The sequence below is a fragment of the Electrona antarctica genome, assembly GCF_951216825.1.
Source record: "Electrona antarctica genome assembly, chromosome: 12".
Taxonomy (NCBI): Eukaryota; Metazoa; Chordata; class Actinopteri; order Myctophiformes; family Myctophidae; genus Electrona; species Electrona antarctica.
The window spans coordinates 17,628,241-17,641,390 of record NC_136793.1 but is presented as its reverse complement, the minus strand read 5'-3'; the positions used below and the strand labels follow the sequence as shown (position 1 = coordinate 17,641,390).

General features: G+C 39.3%; 1 protein-coding gene across 3 annotated transcripts; it reads left to right on the top strand.

Moving 5' to 3' along the window:
• Positions 1–6,605: 6,605 nt before the first annotated feature.
• Positions 6,606–12,128, top strand: LOC306934626 (apoptosis-associated speck-like protein containing a CARD). Of its 3 annotated transcripts, none has more exons than XM_079517275.1 (5): positions 6,606–6,712; positions 10,017–10,268; positions 10,813–10,851; positions 10,943–10,975; positions 11,395–12,128. In XM_079517275.1, the coding sequence occupies exons 2-5, from the start codon at positions 10,019–10,021 to the stop codon at positions 11,655–11,657; spliced, it is 585 nt and encodes a 194-aa protein (XP_079373401.1). In that variant the 5' UTR covers positions 6,606–6,712; positions 10,017–10,018; the 3' UTR covers positions 11,658–12,128. The 3 variants fall into 3 exon arrangements, with proteins under 3 accessions (XP_079373401.1, XP_079373402.1, XP_079373403.1); XM_079517276.1 differs by having other exon boundaries at positions 10,813–10,845; positions 11,395–12,127; XM_079517277.1 differs by lacking the exon at positions 10,943–10,975 and having other exon boundaries at positions 10,813–10,845; positions 11,395–12,127.
• The last annotated feature ends 1,022 nt before the right edge of the window (positions 12,129–13,150 follow it).

Below are 13,150 nucleotides of genomic sequence, written 5' to 3'. Positions count from 1 at the left end.
GAAACCGGCAGCTAGTACTACACGCCCCTGACTTGGAACTAGGGTTGCCACCTTTGAGATCTTGAAATAAGGGACACTCTTTACGCCTGCCACGGCCTTGCGGCGCAGGCGTGTGCGGCAAGGCCGGCAATAGGTTGAAGCAATAAGTTGAAGCAAATGAAATGAAATGAAATGATTACTATTACTATTTACCCAGGGTATCTTGGCTAAGCTCAAGAACTTGTTTCCAGCCAGGCCATGCTCATAGAACATTTCATCGTAGTGGTTCAATGCCTTCCCTTGTTCAAGGGCACTTCAGCGGTGGTAATTTGAACGTGTCGATAGGTTGAAGCAATACGTTGAAGCAATACGTTGAAGCAATAGGTTGAAGCAATAAGTTGAAGCAATACGTTGAAGTTTCCCTTCAACGTATTGTTAATGCTATCCACAACTTTTGAAGTAGAATTTTGTTTTCCAAATGAGCATAACAACATAAAGAGTTCTGATTGTGAATCCGAGTGGTTCTTTAAATGGGCACAATATTTAATTATATTGATTTATATTTATATTAGACTTTAAAACTCAACATTATTAAACAATCAACTATAATAGTCTACTGAAATAGCAGGCTAACCTATCCCCACATCAGCAGCCAAGATGTGGGCTATTGGGCAGGTATTAGAAATGATGAAATGATGTCACTGACATGACATATTGTAAAAACACGGATAAATAAGATGATAAATAATATAAGGTCCCATACCGAATCGATCTCAGGAGATGTTTGTCAAATGTCAAATGGATTTCGCCCTTACTGGATGTTTGGGTCATGAAGAACTGAAAATGAACTGAACATGAAGAACACGAAAAGATGAAATTACCTACCTAGGTTCCATCATGGAGTCAAATCTTTCCGGTGATAAAATGGCCACCAACGTAATCAAAAAAGTCAACCAAAGAACAAGATTCCTATACAGGATCTCCTCACTGGTCAACAAAAACACCTTGAAGACCCTAACAGGAGCCCTCGTACAAGGTTTCCTCGACTATACATGCACCTCCTGGACGGTACCACAGCACCTCAAAGGCCCTTAAAACAAGGCCAGACTTCCCAAAACAAACTGGTCAGGTTACTACTTGGCCTCACTCCCCGAACCCACCTGGCTGGAATGGCTACAGGACTCTATACTAGGAGCCCGCCCGCGGACCCCCATTAGAAAATATATGCCAGCGACCCCCATAAGAGAGGATTTTTACGCAGTGATTCTCAACCCATTTAATTTCAAGTACCAGTTTGACATGCATTAGTCTACGGACCCCCATTTAATGGCATTTCTATCTCTGGGCCCCCAATTCATATTGTAAAATCAATGTTAATTTAACTCTGTTACAGACCCATAAGGGTCCATTTGGTTCCAAACTATCATTTAGCTGGGGACCCCCTGGAACTCCCTCAAAGACCCCTGGGGGTCCCCGGACCCCACTTTGGGAACCACTGGTTTAGGCTACTTTAGGTACTGTGTGCCTCCTGCTAGAACAATTGTGCTGACTTTAATATTTCCTGTGTTTTGTTTTGTTCATTATTGTTAAATTCAGTGTTGACTTGTAGAGGCTATTTAGGAAAATAAGGAACAAACTGTGTTCCTTATTGGTTCAATAAGGGATGCATCATTTAATTCTCCAATAAGGGATGATTCTGTATTTTAAGGGACGGGTGACAACCCTACTTGGAACCGTAGAGTTATAAAGCAGGGGCTTTCAACTGATTATGAACCAGGGACCACCACCACCCTGACTGAGAAGTGGACCTGGGGACCACTGTTGTGTTGGGAGGAGGGGGATATGGGCGTTGGGGTGTGGGGGGAAATTAACCTTCCATATTATACTCATGATGCTGTTCATTGCAACTTATACATGGCGAGCAGTGAGCAGACATTACATTGAGTATGGGCATATGTCTTTATAATGGTGACTCAACCAGTCAATCCGGTATAGGCCTACCTATTTTCCCTTGAAATTCTAACTCCCTTTTCTGTGGAAGTTCTTGACGTCCGACTTCCCAGTAACTGACAACATTGACGCGTCATCGTACGCCTACAAAATACTTTCCTACGTACTAAATGCATGGTCAGGGACCACATGCCATACCGTCACGGACCACCAGTTGAAAACCCATGTATAAAGGATAGAGGGAGGACCGGAGCGACAGCCCCGCCCCCCGCTATTCATTTCAATGGCAGCTGCTCAGTGGTGTTTTGAAGAACCCGGAAGACTCAATGGCTCGAGCGAGCGGAACCTCAAATTTGAGGGCCGGATGACGCACGTTACACACATGACGTCACTGAACAGGGTTTGATGAGGTCAATGTCATGATCTTCATATATGGAGACGGCCATATATGGTGGCGTGACGTGTCACAAGGCGTGACCATATAGGCGTGTTTTTACACAAACCCTCAAAGCTGGACACACCCGTGTGAAGTGAGGGGCGTTCCTATGTGGGCACGGTTAAGTCTTAGGGTATAAACATCAATTCACATGTATGTTGTTGTTCTGATCTAGATACTATTGCAGTATAGGTAGGCCTACTAAAATGTTTTACTTAAGTAAAAGTATAAATTCTGCGATGCAGAAATACTACAAGTAACATTTACTTGAGTAAAAGTAGGCCTACAAAAGTTTTGGTATCAAAATGTAGCCTATAAAAGTATTGTAGAAAGTAGTAGTCATTATGCAGAATGTCCCAATTTCACAAGTTTTCAAATGTAAAAATCTTTTGAAATGTGCTAGTCTACAAGCTCTGAATGCGTCACATTGTGAGCTTCTAGATCGGCTTACCTGGCTTACCTAAAAGTGTAGCCTACTTAAAGGGGCATTTTCAACATTTTACTATGTCATTAGTGTGGTTGCCCAAAACCACACTAATGCAATTGTAACACTTTCTTTATTCCACTAGAGTAACCTTTTTTTTTATACGCTACTCCTCCCACAGTTTTGGCATCACGCACGCATCTCAAATTGACCGGCTTCATCGGGAAGGATGTGCTTGTATGTTTTTAAGAGAAATGTTGTATAGTTTAATTGATATTAATTTATTAGTGAATTAAATTTCCCCATTGACATGAATGGGAAAATGCGATTTTTCGCATTTTCTCACATTCAAGTATTTTTTCCTCAGAGACTGTAATCACTATAGTTACAAAACTTGGAGGGTAGGTTCATAATAATTACTAAAATGAATCAACTTATAATGTTATCGGTCGGGCTCATGGTGGCGCTATAACAGCCCACTTTACGTTTTGGCTTATAACTCTTGAACCGTAGGTCGTAAAATCTGGCTTCCTTGGGTCATGACGCATCTCCCCATATAGGCCACGCCCATTTGCGTCATGATAGATTTTCCGCCATTTTGAATTTTCTCCAAAACACACTTTTTGCTCCTCCTCCTACGGATTTTGCCCAAATCTCACAAAAATCGGTACACATGATCTCCGGACCTATCCGATTGAAACACCAACTAAAGAATTTTGGTAGTGCGTATACTTCGGCCATAATCGTCGTCCGAAGTCAGTAGGAGGGGCCTATTTTACAAAAAATGCCATAAATCACGAACAGAATGTCTGATCCATCCCAAATTTTAATCACATGTCGCGGGTGGTTCAATCAACCAAGTTCCAAAAGCAATTCCATTTTCATCCATAGGGGCGCCGCAAATGCCAAAATGTAACCGTATGGTGCAAAAACATGATTTTTGGGGGATAAATCCCCTCCGAATTACTTACGCATGATCACAAGGTTGACAACTTGACGCGACATTGTAATTGGCTAGCAACATTAGTGGGAGGGGCCTATGTAAGTGACTGCGGCCTACAAACTTTGTCCAAATCTCACAAAAATCGGTACACATGATCTCTGGACCTTTCCGTTGAAAACACCACAGGCGGAATTCTGAATTTTGGTAGTGCGCATCGTTCGGCTGTAATCGGCTTCCGAAGTTAGTGGGAGGTGCCTATTTTACAAAAAACGCCACAAATCACAAACCAAATGTCCAACCCACCCCAAATTTGAATCAGATATCGCGGGTGTTTTAATCAACCAAAAGCCAAAAGCAATTCCATTTTCATCCATAGGGGGCGCCGCAAATGCAAACAAATTAACCGTTTGTTGCAGATTCTTTTTTTGGGGGGGGGGGCATAAATACCCTCCGAATTCCTTACACATGATCACAGTGTGACTTGAAATTGTAATTGGCTAGCAACGTTAGTGGGAGGGGCCTATGTAAGTGACTGCGGCAACCACACTTTTCAATTTTTTAAAATTGCGACCTTTCTAGTTAACTTAGAGCTGTTGTGCCTTTTTATTATCTTTTTATTATTTCCACACAACAGCTCTAAGGTATATTAATGAGTGGAATGCCCCTTTAAGCACTTGAGTAAATCCACTTAGTTACCACTAGAACAACTTTAGTTTTTTTCAACCAAGGTTCATGTTTTAAGTTGTTATCAGAGCAAGTAAAAGATGATTTATTTTTATTTACTGCTTTCTTTCGCATTCGAACATGGGGCTTAATACGTCTTCAGGTCTAAATGGGTTAAGAGCGTACCGGACCGCATCTTCATGATATGATCTACTGCACCACGGATATGTCAACATGAAGTCGAAATGAGTCATAGTTCTCTCTTTTTGTATCTTTTTGTCATCCGTTTCCTCCTTTAATTGAAAGAAAAGTAGTGTCAAAATATCTTTTGTATATTCGGTTTCAAAACAGGCCGTATGCGGGTACACAATAGTAGCTTTTCGTGCTGGGGCCCTTTACTTTAGAATCATATGATAGACTGACTGATCAGCTGGTTATGTTCTTTCACCACTTTATTATTTGTATATGTAACAATACATAACATTATATGAGAGCCGCTATAATTAAGATTTCCAGGGCCTCTGACTTAATTGGCCTAATTTTCTACAGTGCCACCCTGCTCTTTGGTCCCTGCAGGGCTTGTGCCCAGAATTTCCCATTCAGGAATCCAGCTCTGACGCATCCCCAAAGCTAGTTAGTGTGGAAGGGCAACCAGACTATTGTAATTGTAACACTTTATTATTATTATTATTATTATTAGTGTGGGCAACCAGACTATTGTAATTGTAACACTTTATTAGTGTGGTTGCCTATGGGAAACCATACTATTGTTCCCCTTACCTTTTCTTTTCATTCATTAGTGTGGGCAACCAGACTATTGTAATTGTAACACTTTATTTATTATTAGTGTGGTTGCCAGACTATTGTAATTGTAACACTTTATTTTGACTGGAGTAAGACTTTTTTTGAAACGCTACTCCTCCCACAGTTTTGACTGTACGCACTTGAGCCAAAATCGACGACTTCATCAGGAATGGTGTGCTTGCTCATTGCTAAAACAAAAATAAAGTGTTATAATTACAATAGTCTGGCAGTAGTCTCCTGTCCGGGCTAATAACAACCTAAAACATGAACCTTGGTTGAAAAAGTTGTCCAGTTTAAAGGACCACTTCACCACTTTTCAACGTATATACCTTCATATAATTGGTCCTCATTAATGTTAATGTTAAAAATTCCACATACATTGAAAATGTATCAAGCTGAATGTAGTCAAATCAACTTTCATTCCTTTACATTTGGCCAAATGTAAATGAGTAACATTAGTAATATTTAGTTTATTCTTCAAGAATAAGTAAAAAGTATGTTGTACTAAATCTGTCCAGAAAAAGATTTTTTTTCACCATGAGGAAAAATCTTGCCAATGGCATTTTCTCTTGGAAATATGAGGACGCAGATGCAGTGGAGTAACTAAAAACTGGACAAAAAGTGCATTTTATACGTGTGGTGAGGGGCTCAGAGTGCGCCCACTAGGGAAAGTAGGCTTTTTTCATCAATCTTTGTATTGGTGAGAAGTGAAATCGATCTTTTTATTTTTGCAGAAGTCGAAAGGCTGTGCTGCATGTCGAGAGGCTGTGCAGCATGTCATGCGGCGGCAGGAAATGGAGAGTCCCATAGCCATAAGGAGAAGTCCTTAGGGCTATTACTGAACAAACACTATAACAATTGTCAGAATAGTTCTTTAACCTTTTAAACAAAAATACATCACTTAGCCTACCCCATCCCATTAAATCCGGGAAAGCATGTTTTATGTTTTAGCGTTGGCTATTCAAAAATAGCAGATAGACAAGCTCACAGTGACTTGTACATCTGCTTCAGTTTCACAATGTTTTCGGTTTGGCGGCAGTAATTTCACTTCTGCATTTCCTACTCACCTACTCGTGGTAGGCAGTTTGTGGAAATGTCCATATTGCCTGCATTGCATGGTCCAGATAAGAACATACTGGTTAAGTAATACGTCTTAAAGGCGATAAAGCGACCGCTGGGGCAGAGACACTCTACCAGAATAATGTCAAGAATGGGTAAAATGAATTCAGTAATTAAAAAAAGCTATCAAATGGGGGTCTGTGGCCCAATGCGCATCAAACTGAGGGTCCTTGAAATTAGTCCATTTGGTCCGCTGGTGGTCCCCGGACCCGTCGTTGAGAACCACTGAACCAGTATCTTACTCTGCACACCACACCTAACTGTAGTACCTTCCATGAACACTGAACAGAGTAGACACCTCCATGTCAAAGCCTGTGACGACTCCCATCTCATCACACCTGCACAGAGCCAGCAGAGCACACTTCTTAGACAGCACCCACAACAACACAGACAGGTAAGCCTTCATGTCCTTTTTTATGGAAAATAATACAGAATAAAACCAAAACAGGATTCATATTCATATTCAACCTGGGATGTGTGTTGTTTGAAAATGAGAGTGAATATGGGGGGGGGGGGGGGGGGGGGGGAGTTGAGTAATGTGTAATGCTGCTGCTACACACACAACATACATTTTCTACGGAGAGCATCCAGCCTCAGAAAAGCCAAATGAATAATGAAATAACTAGAGAGACAAATAAATACATGAATGCTATCAAATGGCACTCTGGACTTTGGAATTCCAGACTCCTGTGTGGAGTTTCAGTTGTAGGGGTATAAAAGCAGTTTGAATTTCCTGATAGAGACATTACCTGGTACAAGACTGTAGCTGTAGAGTTTGCACTGCAGTATATGGAAAGAAACAAAATCCATCTATTTTAGTTTGTGTGCGTGGCTGCGTGCATGCATGTCTGTCAACTTGTCTACACACTTCACTGAAATTATCAGTTGAACATATAGTGTATTGTTTGTTTATGGTCAGATCATGGTCAGGTGACAGGTCCATTGACCGTGATCTGACTAGTCCTCTCTCTCTCTCTCTCTCTCTCTCTCTCGTCTTGTTTTCATTCATCACTACCAGTTTACATCAGGACATTCTGATGACATTCTTCAGTTCACTCACTCACTTGCTGTCAGGAACCAGTCTAACAACAAATACGTAACAAATGTTAAATTAGGTACGTGCCCTAACCATTCAGCTAGCAGGTCGCCTGTCACTGTACTTTTGCATTTAACCATCCTAACTATTGGGTCAGTGGAACTCCAGGAGGAGTATACACAGGAGGTTTGGAAGGCCCGGCGCTAAATATAATATTTATATTTATTAAATATATGGGTTCAGTTCAGTTACAATCCACGGAGGGACACACAACCGGTGGGAAAAGGACTCTTTTTACTTAAGTAAAAGTACAAATACTGCAATGCAGTGCAGTGTTGCAAGTAAAGGTCCAGTAATCAAAATTCACTTGAGTAGAAGTACAAAAATATTTGCATCAAAAAAAAAAATCCCAATGGAAAATGGGGGTCGTCTTATAATCAGAGTCGTCTTATATTCGGCACAATACGGGTATAGCTAAAAGTGTGGAATGCAGAATGACCCGTTTCACATACGGTAGGCCAGTGAGGAACCTCCACCCCACGTTTTACAAATTGTCCACCATGAAAATGATGAAAACTAATTTTTGCTACTACTCCCACAGATTTTGCTCAAACCTCGCGCAAATCAAGTCGGTGCACATTAGCTATGTAGTTATGTGATCAAGATGTGTCCGTCTGATTTTCCATATTCCATACTGATTGGCTAAGATTGGCTTACAAATGTGCAGAAGTTGCCTGTTGATCGGCCTGTTCTGACATCACGATGATGTTCTGACATCTGCACAAAGAACTCCATATATGGGCATAAAAGGGACACAAACATAATAACTGGGTGGGGCATGCATTTCCAACTTGCATTGTAGGCTAGTCAAGTTTATATCATTTACATCAAATTTGATATAAATGCTATTTACCTGTATTTCAACTTTGTTTAAAGTAGCCTATAATCCACTACAAGTAAAAGTTGCTCAGTAAAGTATTCATTATGATTATCAATACACTACAAAACCACTGTGCTGCACAAAGCGTATAAACACATAGGCTACAGTCAGTGTGTGCGTGCATGCGGTGGTTGGGGGTTAAACATTACTATGATCTTTTTATGAACATCACAAAGATAACGTGTTGCTTTTGGTTTCTATGTTAGTTTGCCTGTACAGCTGAGGAGCATTTCTTACTTTTGGTTTTGATTCTTGTCAGTGGTACAACTTGAATTATCAGTTGAACGAGGTGCATGTTTTGCATTTATCGGTCTCTCCTTTTAGTCTCTCTCTCGCATCCTCTGTCTGTCTGTCTGTCTGTCTGTCTGTCTGTCTGTCTGTCTGTCTGTCTGTCTGTCTGTCTGTCTGCCTGCCTGCCTGCCTGCCTGCCTGCCTGCCTGCCTGTCTGTCTGTTGACTAAACACTGAACGTGAGCTTCCTGCATTTTATTAAATACAATTAGTGTAATATCCCTAATATATGCCATATTACCAATTTGGCTGACTAAAACACCTTAGTTTAAACCCTTGTATCCCATCACCTTGTGCCGTGCTGCGAGCTTGTGCATCTGCAATTTCTTTGTTTCTTTTTTAAATCTTGAATCATGTTGTATCAAAATCGTTTGATATACTGATTTAGAAGGCATTTGTAGAATTGGCCTCAGGTTTTAAAAGATTAAATTGTTTGCGTAGTTATTGCACGTTTGATTGATTGATTGAACAGTTTGCAGAATTACAGTACATTTCAAGCACAACGTTGGCTTTGTATAGGGCAGTATGCTTTTTAACCCTGCCTATCTTCATTCAAAACTATTCTGGAATTCAAAACTGGAAACTCTGGAAACTGAGATCTAGTATTGTGTCACCTTATCTTACACTACAGTCAACAAGCTGTGTAGTGTCACTGTCGCGATTTGTGCATTTAGAGCGTGCATATCTTCTATTTTCAAAAGATTGTTAGACTGTTGAAAATTTGTGAAATGGGACATTCTGCATAATGAGTAGTCTACTTTCTACTTGTTTTACATTGCAGTATTGATACTTTTACTTAAGTACAACATTTGAGTACTTTTTCCACCACTGCATGTATTATGTATGTCTGTCTCTATCTGTTGCTCTCTTTTTCTGTCTGGTGTTTAATGTTCGCCATCTACTGGACACTGGGTGGAATCACTCAATTCGTACTAACTGAAGGGCAGTGTTGAATGTGAAGATGTACTCACAAAGTAGAAAGACTGTAGACATTTTTTTTAATGAACTCAAAGGGTTCAGTCATCTGAAGTAGTTTTCCACTCTGATGCTGTATACATTTGGATATTGACAAATGTTTGTACTACATACCCTATTTCAGAAAAGCCTCCTCAGTTATTGTGTGTACAGTAACAGTAAAACTGTTTAATATATATGGATTTGCTTTCCCTGACCTGTCTATATGCAATAGTTTAATTAATTCAAGACACTAGTTTTTAGAACAATACAAAAGAAACATTACTCTAATATATAACCCCAGGTGTGGTTATAATAATATTATAACAGACATATTTGCATATTATGCAAATATGTCTTCCCTGTGTACTTTTGTCATGGCTTTCCTCATGTACAGTAGGCCACATAAAATAACTTCAGCTCTTCACACCCAAAAAGAGAATGAAGCAGAGATATTAACATGCTGTGTTTGTACCAGACATGGACTGCATCAATGCAACTCTGGAAGAGCTGGACAATGACGAGTTCAAGAAGTTCCAGAGGTTCGTACGAGATGCTGCTTTCCTTGACGGCCAAGAGCCGATTGGAAAAGCCCTCCTGCAGAACAAAGACAGGATGGACACAGCCGACGTGATTCTGCAGACGTACCCCGATAATGTGGATCAGATCATGGTGAATGTTCTGGGGAAGGTTGGCAGGAAAGATCTGCAGAAGCAGTATCAAAACAAAGGTAGAGTATAATGCTATACTAAAGGATTGGAATGAGCATTTGGTCACTCATTCGTGCAAATGTGTACACTTAGATCTTAGATGTTGAGCTGTTAATCAAGGGCTAATCAATTATCATTAGTGGTGGGTGTGGCCGGGCGGTGTCATACTGTAACTTTTACTGTCAGTTTTGTAGCTCCTAGGAGTATACAAATGTAACCAAACAGACTCCTCGGAATTTAATTAACTATAAGCACTAATGTAATGTTAGATGATGACAATTGTAGCTCTGGATTAAGACCACATTGTAAATGTATATCCCAGTGTAATAGTGAAAGTTAGAAGATCCATTCATTTTTACATTTTTTACATTTCTTGCAGTACAATCCAAAGATGCAGCTGCATCTGTCCCAGGTGAGTGCCAATTAAAGTTGACATAACAATTTGTAATGTTAGATGATGACAATTGTAGCTCTGGATTAAGACCACATTGTAAATGTATATCCCAGTGTAATAGTGAAAGTTAGAAGATCCATTCATTTTCACATTTTTTACATTTCTTGCAGTACAATCCAAAGATGCGGCTGCATCTGTCCCAGGTGAGTGCCAATTAAAGTTGACATAACAATTTGTTTCCAACTTTTACTAGTCCATTTTAGCTTACATGTTTGCATATTAAATTAACATTGAATTTAATTCCTGCAGCAACATCCAAAGGACGTGACCCAAGTGAGTGTTCTTTCTTTCTTTCTTTCTTTCTTTCTTTCTTTCTTTCTTTCTTTTTCAGTTAATTGATTCAGTACATTTAATTTGGAGTTAGGCCTAATAGTGTTACTTACGATTGAATCCCATTAACATTTTGTATTATAGCAGTCTGCATCATAGTCTCCTTTGTATTCCTTTGTTAAATTTATATATCAGTTACATATCACTGTGCTTCACAGACTGTGACCCAATTAGTTCCTATTCAAAACGTAGTGAAACAGATCTAAAAATGTGTATGATAACTTTCCAATTGCCTTCCAATTCAATTGCAAGGCTTGTGTTAACTACTAGTCAATATAGGCCTATATATACAAGCACTTGCTAATATTCCAGAAATTGAGGAATGCAAAAATATTTATTTTGTTTATATGTTTTGTCCACAGAGGTTGACTTCGTAAATAAACACAAACGTTCCCTGATCCAGAGAGTGAGCAATGTGGAACCCATCCTGGACCTACTGACTGAAGAGGGCATCATGAACAATGAGGACTACAGTAATGTCAGGGCTGAAAAAAACAATCAGGGAAAGATCAGGGAACTCTTTATACTCTTGGATAACCGCGGGAATAGAGCAAAACGTGTTTTCTACAAAGGTCTTGAGGAAAATGAGTCATGTCTTATCGAGGATCTGAATGAACAGAGCTAGGTGTATGAAGTATTATAAGTGCTGGTCATAATGCATTATAAAGTTGTAACGAAACGAAACTTTATAACTGGCTTAATTATGGTAGCTAGCTATAATGTTATGTTCCGCTTATAATGCATTATGATAATGCATTAATGTAGCTATTTGATTGCTTTGTCTTGTTATACTATAAAAAAAAATATTAAAAAGCTTAACATTTTTCTAAGCTTTAAAAGGTGACCTCCTGCGTTGAACAAATCCAACCTGGTACATATGTTGTTGCATGTATATCATTTGTTTTTATATATATCATTTTTTGGTTTGGTTTCTTTCCGTAGTTTCCTTGGTTGTTTATCTTGATTGTTCTTTATCATTTCTTGTCTCCATAGTATACTATTTTACATCAGTATCTTTCAGTTTTTCAGTTTAGTTACTAGAGTTTACCTTACAAAAGGAAAACAACACAACAAAAGGTAAAACATTGGAAATGTAAAAGCCCACAGACCTAGTAGGACTTGTGAGATCTTTATTTGATGTATTGGTGAAATGAGTATAAATATACATATATGTTTTTTAAAATGGTTTAAAATTGTTTTTAATTGGTGCACTAAAATATCTGAACAGTTTATATTTACATCAATATGTCTGGGTCCCCACCCACTCACTCAAGGGTGACGTGTCACACCTGTAGTGATGGGAGGGGCACCAAAATGTGGTGTTTTGATTGGTTAATGGGGGTACTCCCTGAGTATAAAAGTACAAACTTTTGTGTATGTTCACATGACCTGATGAAGATCAAATAGATCGAAACGTTGTCAGAATTTTCAATAAAGAACGTCTTGCTTATACCTATGGTGTGCGGGCTCCATCCAATACCTACTGAAGTTTCTTTAGCCCAGCACCCAGCCTGTTGATGTGCGTATTCTACGTCCGCTCTTTGTCTTGTTATGACACATGTCGGCACAGTTCATGACGGCAATAATTCAGTACACCCCCGTATTACTAGAGACCATTGTCGTCTATGCAGTTATTCCCAGGATTGATTTCTCCAAACTCCACAAGTGCCCAGTTTGAATGAAAGAAAGAAAGAAAGAAAGAAAGAAAGAAAGAAAGAAAGAAAGAAAGAAAGAAAGAAAGAAAGAAAAAGAAAGAAAGATTTCTGCATACCAATTCAACAACTTTGGAGCAGTTAGGGGTTAAGTGTCTCGACACTGACATAAACTGGGATGGCAGTTTGCTGCCATTCTCATCTGACCATGTACACAATCCCATCACTTAGGTTAGATATTTCTGATCAAATATTGCTTTAAGGGTGTGCAGAAGTGTAGCCTACCATATTTTGTTTTTAAACCCAGATAATGATTATCTTAGTATTGTGAATTAATGTTTACAATAAATTTATATTTTTCAAACCCTTTGGCCTCCTCTTCTCTTGCCTGTGAGCTCCATCTTCAGCGTCCTCCCAATGTACTCCTCATCAGTGTTGATTTTGTCGATTAAAACTAAGACGAAAA

Excerpts from the sequence above, each read along its gene's own strand:
- LOC306934626 (XM_079517275.1), top strand. The coding sequence starts at position 10,019 with ATGGACTGCATCAATGCAACTCTGGAAGAGCTGGACAATGACGAGTTC. Across the intron at positions 10,852-10,942 it reads TGCATCTGTCCCAGGTGAGT|TTCCTGCAGCAACATCCAAA; the intron begins GCCAATTAAAGT and ends CATTGAATTTAA. Across the intron at positions 10,976-11,394 it reads ATCCAAAGGACGTGACCCAA|AGGTTGACTTCGTAAATAAA; the intron begins GTGAGTGTTCTT and ends TTTTGTCCACAG.